Consider the following 7,528-nt stretch of genomic DNA (forward strand, 5'->3'; position numbering starts at 1 on the left):
ATTTTACATGTAATTCTGCACCCTAAAAATGACCAAGAGCCCTCAGTACACCGCATGCACCTGCCGTTCTAGTGCAGGTAAGATTTCTGACAATAGAGTCCAAGATATAAGATGTATATAATATGGAATTCTATATCTGCCGTCGCCCGTCGTGCGTCGCCCGTCGTGCGTCGCCCGTCGTGCGTCGCCCGTCGTGCGTCGCCCGTCGTGCGTCGCCCGTCGTGCGTCGCCCGTCGTGCGTCGCCAGTCGTGCGTCGCCCGTGGGTTTTTTTGTCACGATTGCGTAGTGGTATTTTTAACTTTGACCCTTGATCGTGTCACATGTACATGTCCTTGTTCGATCGATCCACCATGCCTGACTCTCATTTTAGCAATGGAACTAGAAGATGTACACGTATTCGTTTTTGCAGTTGCGTGTATATGAAAGAATACCATTTTGGTTACATAAATAAATCAACAAAATAGACTTTTGTTAGGGTAGATTGTTTTTCTTGATAACTTAGTTACTCTAGACGTAACGTTACTCGTTATATAGCCTATGTGATGTATTTCTGTCTGTCCCTGCACGATATCCCACAGAACGGAATATAAATAATAGATTATTTAAAATATTTGATTCTCAATAGTTTTCATAAGAGACGAACTGATTCAACATTATTTTGAGGGCGGGTATACACTGTACGTATGATGAAATCTGCTGTATACTCCAAATTAGACATGACTTCAGTTGCAGGTTGGCTCACAGAAGTCTTTTAAACAGTAACGTTACTTGTTAGCGCCGTAACGGGGAGAAAGTAGACATTGACCAATTATATGGAAATACTTCTCCTCTTAAGCGAAATATACACATGATACTTTGGAATTAACCATTTTTTATTTCATGAACTACTGTATATCGATTTCTTCAAGAACATCAAAGTTTTGAGCAAACGAATTTTTTCAACAAATTGGGTGTTAATTGAGAGACTAACGAGGAGTCCCGATAACAGCCACACTATCTGAGTGCTCCTTTAAAAAACGTGTACACCGTATACTTTGACATATTCCATTTTTCATTTTATAACCTATTGTATTGATCTCTTAAAAGCCTACAATTTTGGAGCAGGTGAAATGGGTCGACAAATTAGGTTTTAATCGAAGGATTAATGAGGCGTCTCAGTAACAGCCGAATTATCACAGAAGGAATACTGCTCCTTGAAAAAAAAAAGTCGCAAGATTTAGGTGACTGTCAGGACAGCTTATTCAAACCTTACATCATGATGTCCACGTGGAATTGAAGTATATAGCCAACTTTTCCATCAGTGCTCAGCGATGGTAAAATATGTGAAGCCGAAATTGTTTCGCCTTAAATCGATCACTGCGGTTCCTTAGGCGGCGTCGATAAAGTACGTACGAAGGAAAGGGGCGAGCGTTGGTGTCATAGCGTCCAAATAGCAAGCTTACCGGGGTAAGGCCAGTCCGTACCGTACCCAGACTAAGAACTTTACTTTCAATGAATCCTCATAATATCAGTACTTCTCGTACAAACAAATATCAGAATTAGCTTTTCTGCGTGGGAAAAAAAACGTTCAAACACTATCAACCCACCATTGATCCTACATGTACCATGCCATACCATGAAGTAAATATTTCCTAAGCCGTAAGTCGTCGGTGTTTTCACGAAGTGACAAAAATATACAAATATTGCCAAACGGGCAATCTGCTGTTAAGTCTTTTAGGATTGCATGGTGAAGAGGTATAATAGAAAGTAGGTTTGCGGTAGCACTATGGACGTATCTCTTTTGTGAGTATTTGCGGTTCTGAAAAGAACCAGTGGTACTCGATGCTTATGGCAATCTGCTATAAACGCCTTTGAAAATACCAGCCTTTCCAAAGCCCTGAAATATAAGACTTGCAAAATATTAATTCATACTTAAATGCAGATATATTGTCTTAATTAAAGAGCAATTCGATAATATAAACTACTAAAATTTTTCTTCACTTCGTGGTAAAAGGTGAAAATTCCTTTCCGGCCCAGTAGGCAACTGGGCTAACCTTAAAACTCTAAAAACGTGTCCGAATTCTGCAAAGATTTACTAGTTCTCGATGGTATTTCTTACAGGTGGCTGAAAGGGGAGCAGGCGGGTGCACTTGCAAACGAATTGAAATATTTAATCTGACCGACCGGCTGGACTGCTAAGACGAAACTTTGATTTCACCAGATCGAACCCCTGCAGAAAATTCAAGCTGCATGGCCCAAATTTCATAGGTCGCTAATCTTACTTTGATGTGGCCGGGGGGGATTTTAATTTTTTCATCATCAGGGGAACAACTTGTGTTATTTTTATGGCAGACTCAGGGGAGGTGGAAATTGGATATTCTTTTTTAAATTGCAAAGACCTTGTCCGTTATTTTGTAAAAGAAGTTTAATGTTGCAGATCCAACAACTTCCAAAATATGAGCGGACATGTGCCTTACTTATTCATGAGGTCTCTGGTAAATATTCATTATACAATTACAGTTGAAAGTGGTGACAGCAAATGTAACGTCCAACATTGGTTTATTTGGTCTTCTCTAAAATGTGATATTCTGAATAGATCGACAACATACTTGCCAATTGGATTGTTTTTAAAGTATGCGGAATACTGTTTGAATCAAAGCAGCAGTATTCTCGTCTGTCTAACTCTCGATAGAGTGGCTGTTTTAGAGACCACTCAGTATTCCTTTAATTAAAACCTAATTTTATTGATCCATTTGGCCTACCCCAAAATTTGATGTCCTTAATAGATCGATGCAATACTTATTATAAATCATAGGATTTTTTTCAATAATAGTAAAGTATACTTTGTTATAAAGGAGCAGCATTGCCGATGGTCTTCTTTTTTTATATATAGTGCAGTTGTCGTTCAGACTCTCATTACTCCTTCAATTAACTCGTAATTTTTATTGATTTTGTTTTTAGTGTTACGCTCCCACAAAGTGTTCCCCTATATGCATGTAGGTTATTGTACTCGCACACGTGTTAATTCGAGTTACAGAGGAAACTTGTACATTTACAAAACTTTTGCAGGGTTCTGTTGTTACACGAAAAAGTCACTGTTCATTCACGAAGTGCGTCCGTTACAAAGATTCCCTGTTAGTAATTTCCGACACATTTTACGGAAAACGCATTGTAGCACAACCCTTTTTTAACATAACAGTGCACACACACCACTTACCCCACAGCGAGCGCGCAGTGACCATCTACACGTAGATTACACGCATTGTACACACCCCGTTGCTCTATGCTGCCCTTGAACCACAACTCTGAAGCACACTTCCAACTTTGTCATTTTCCCCCAAATCTTCTTCGGAGTCCATCCTACTTTCAGTCGCACATATAACCCGTACATTCGACCCACACAGACCCCCAACTTATACCGTATGTGTCCCGCCAAACCACACACCGAAAGCCTGTGTCCGGTCCCGGCACAGCGAGGTCCATTACCTCCGCTCACCCTCAGTTTTACCCCGTAAGAACGTGTAAATTTCCCAGCCATCCAGAGATTAAGTGTTGTACACAACCCAATGTACCCAGAAAGGCTCCCCCTTTCCTTTCCCTGGTTGACCACGTCCCCCGTAGCTCACCCACAAAAAGCCTTTCACCCTCCCGCTCCCAAACTTCTCGGACCTTATCGCTCTCCAGTAACTGTTAGCGAAGACCAAGTGTGTACAAAATCCCCATAGACTTTTCTTCAATAGACTTTCTACATTATGAATTATTCATAACCACCCCAATCCAGTGCTCCCATTGGCTAAGACGCGGCCCCAAAAGTCTATAAAAAGCGACCAGCAAAATTGATCATTCCCGAGCGGGCAGGTTTGGAGAAACAGCTCCCTGACCGTTCGTGAGTGTATAGCTCCGATATGAACAACCTTTCTATCACTCCCGAATAAATAGCTCAGTTTTGGACTAGCAGTACTTGAGTAAAATCCAGCCTTACTAGTAGCAGTTGCTCATTGTAAATATGGAGAAGAGGTAAATAATTCTTTGGAATAAAACAGTAGTAGGTGGGTGTCACAAGCCCGGGTCCCCCTACCCTCTGACACGCAATGTGTGCACGGTAAATTATGCAGTACACTCAAGCAGATAATTTAACTTCAAAATTCAATGAAAACTATTTATTTACAAATATACAAACCACAAAAACAATTGAATGAAGGGGGAGCAAAATGCAGAAGATCAACAGTTTAAAAACAAAATGGGTTTCATAGAAACTAGAAGGCTGGTGGGCTGGTTAATAGTGTGGCGAATGCAACTGACACCTCTTGTGGTGGACCCAGTAACTGGCCGGATCAGGGATGGAATTGACCTGGCCCAACCCCACAAATATATTCATTAACCTTGAGCAAGGGTGAGCGGCTACCCTGACACAAGGGGGGTATCAGTTAACGAACGGCGGACTAAGCCTAGGGGTAGTTCGTTGGGTGGAAGTTTACCACCAATTAGGAAAGACTGGATTTATCTGGCAATACAGTAATGAAACACAGGGAAACCTAAATAAACCTCACAGTGACACAGGATTTCCAAGGACAATAATCAAGTATTTGATTTATTGCAATAAAAATCAATAAGGTATGTAAATCACACAAGATTTATGTACACAATACACCTCACAAGGCAATACAATATGCCTCACGTGGTTAACTAACCACCCGACTAACTTAAACACAGCTAGCCTACAACCCAAGGGTTACCTCACTAAATAGTGATAGCCCTCACACAAATAACACAGAGTGTCATGCAAAACAGGGTCGATCTAACGAAAGGGAAATTACCCTCACAGCGATCTGAGTACATCAAGTAAACCTGAAGGCTAGCTAGCACAATGACAAGATTGCCTTCCAGCCGTCACCCCACTATCACTGCTTACAGACGACAAGCAATCCAACAGCAAAGACCACTAGCTCCCAGCCTAGGTTCACGACACTCAGCTCTATCACTAAAGTAATCTAGACCCAATACGGTTCGCTACTACAACTACCAGTTACAGTCACTACACGCAGCGCCCCCGGTGCAACGTCCACACTATACATATACCTCGCACAGTCACAGCACAGAACTGTAGAAAGCGTCCTCGCCTCCACGATCCTGCCACTCTGCGACCCAGCAGCGAAACCCACAAACTGATTGTGCGCGCTCTATCAAAGCACGCCGCAAGCGCCCAGACCTAGTGCTCTACGCAACGCTGATTGGTCAACGCAATGCTTAATAATTCATGACTTAGACTGGCATTCATGCCTACCCCTGTTTCGTCACAATAGTTACCACTAGCCCAAATTCGGACAGTTCAAAGGGAGAGTTGGTCAATTGTCCGATGCGCCGCTGTTACATGACTCTCAGCCGATCCTCAGCGAGGATGATGCAGGTGAGTCGGGGCTGGACTTGGCAGACCAACAGGCAGGTAGGTAGCCGTGTCCCCCTGCGGCAGACTTGCTGTTCCTATCCAGCCAATGCAGGATCTGGCTTGATAGGAAATCTGGCATATAAGGAAATTTGGCCAACTTGGCAACATACAGGTAGTGTCTTTAAATTAATCAAACACTTGGCGTAAAATATCACTGACTTGTGACAGTGTGTATAAGTCAGTCCAATGACTCTCATTCTTTATGATAACGACTCCCTACCCCAAGAGAGACATTACATTATTGTTAGTGTTTTAAATGAAATGTGTAATTTTTGTAAATTTGAATGGTTTTGGCCGTAGGACCATTTTATGCAAATATTTGATGTTAATAATAAACCAGAATATAATTTTTTTGACTCATTTGTATGCATCAAAATTTGATGTTTTAAAAAGAACAAATAGTTTAGAAAATAAAAATTGGAATGTAGAGCATTATTTTCAGCCCATTTAGTAATACAATTGTGAAGCGTAGAAAAGGGGTTACCCCAATTAGGCTTTTAGTTATAAGACATGATTAGTAGGCCGATTTAATCCCTTCCAAACTTTGATCTCCACAGGGGATTCAATTCAAATATGAAATATAAAATTGGACAATATCGAAAGTATGTGGTCTACATTTTGTTTTAAAGAGGCAGTATTTCAGTGTCTTCAGCCACGTTCAATATTGCGCTGTGTAAGCGAAAGGGAGTTCTCTAAATGGGGTTTTTAATTAAGACATAATTAATTTGGCCGATTAAGTCCCCTCCTAAATTTGACCTGCCTAGAGGACGGATCAATTGAAATATAAAGTAAAATTTGACAATATCAAAAGTATGTGGTGTATATTTTCTTTTAAGGGGGGGGGGGCAAACTGTCCACCTTTGTAGTATTCTGGTGGAAATCGTGAAATTTAATGGATAATTACCTTTAGACTTTTTGGGACGGAATTATGCCTTCTGGACGGCCACACTTTGTAATTACTTTTAAAAAGTGGTTTCAGTTGTAAAAGTTTATATCTATAATTGAGAACTTGAAAATTCTTTGATTAAAAGCAGTGATGGTTTACAGTAATGAATTAGACTTTGACCACCTTGTAGTGCACAGAAGTATTTTATTTTTTTTAACCGCGTGGAGAGGGGAGCAAAACGCGGGTGAAACCAAATGGTTGTTCGTGTATTTCTGCGCGCGAGCTCATTAATATTTTGTGATCCCACGGGCTTTTTACAATAAGACACGCCATAATCAGTAGGCACCACAGAAATATTTTTACAAATCCCGAACTTAAGACTGATAGTTTCCAGTTTGGGGTGTTTCTTTCCCCAAAAGCCCCATATTGGGACCCTATTTTGGATAGAGGCGGTCGGCTACATTCAGAAATGAGCGCTGAGTTTTACTGCTATTTGGGGGGATATCACCCTTTAATAGGCGAATTTAAAAAAAAAAACGTGGCTAACCCCCCATGAAATTGAAACGAAAAGTGATCTCCTGCTAACCCCCATGAAATTGAAACGAAAAGTGATCTTCTGGCCATAATCTGGAATTTCCAGTGAAAAAACGGAGGCCAACCTCTTGACGAGAGTCAACAGGCGGCGCTATTTCGGCCCGATTTTGCACTGTTTTCTATGGGCGCGTATTTGACGTACGCAACCTGTGGGCCCAATCCGCGGCTGGATTAAACCAAGTGCCTTGTTCCCCACCGCCGGCCTATATCTACACTAATCTTGACTAGTGTCCTAGTCAATGCGGTTGGTGCCAGACGGTCCATTTCGCAAACAATGCCACGTACACTTAAGCCGCGGTCCAACGTGTTCGCACCATCTGGAACTTGTAAGTTTCACACACTCAGTGATACTGCACTTTGTGGATCGCAAAAATAAATTCAAATACCCGAGTATTTAGTGAGGTATCTTTGGAGTTTAAAAAAGATGAAAACGAATGTATCTTATGTACTAGCATCACTCACGGCCGTATTTAGCTGTGCGGTAATGCAAGTTCGATGCCTATCGTTCATGCTGTCACCAAATGTTAAGAAATGTCTGCAGGAAGAAATACACAAAGATGTTCTTGTGACAGGCGACTACAAATTGAGTGGAGCACCAGGCCATAAAACGCTACTTCTCGTA

At 41.4% G+C, this 7,528-nt stretch overlaps 1 protein-coding gene across 2 annotated transcripts in view; it reads left to right on the top strand.

Moving 5' to 3' along the window:
- The first annotated feature begins 7,099 nt into the window (after positions 1 to 7,099).
- The window catches only part of tmed10 (transmembrane p24 trafficking protein 10), a 41,734-nt gene continuing 41,305 nt past the window's right edge, over positions 7,100 to 7,528 (top strand). Inside the window, exon 1 of one of the 2 annotated variants that reach the window (XM_022232925.2) lies at positions 7,100 to 7,232. In XM_022232925.2, the coding sequence (XP_022088617.1) occupies positions 7,146 to 7,232 (87 nt within the window). In that variant the 5' untranslated portion in view covers positions 7,100 to 7,145. Of the gene's footprint in view, positions 7,526 to 7,528 lie in introns of both variants that reach the window. The other variant, XM_022232924.2, reaches the window with a different exon arrangement.

The sequence above is a fragment of the Acanthaster planci genome, linkage group LG01, assembly GCF_054643075.1.
Source record: "Acanthaster planci isolate LZ-2023a linkage group LG01, COTS_SCS, whole genome shotgun sequence".
NCBI lineage: Eukaryota > Metazoa > Echinodermata > Asteroidea > Valvatida > Acanthasteridae > Acanthaster > Acanthaster planci.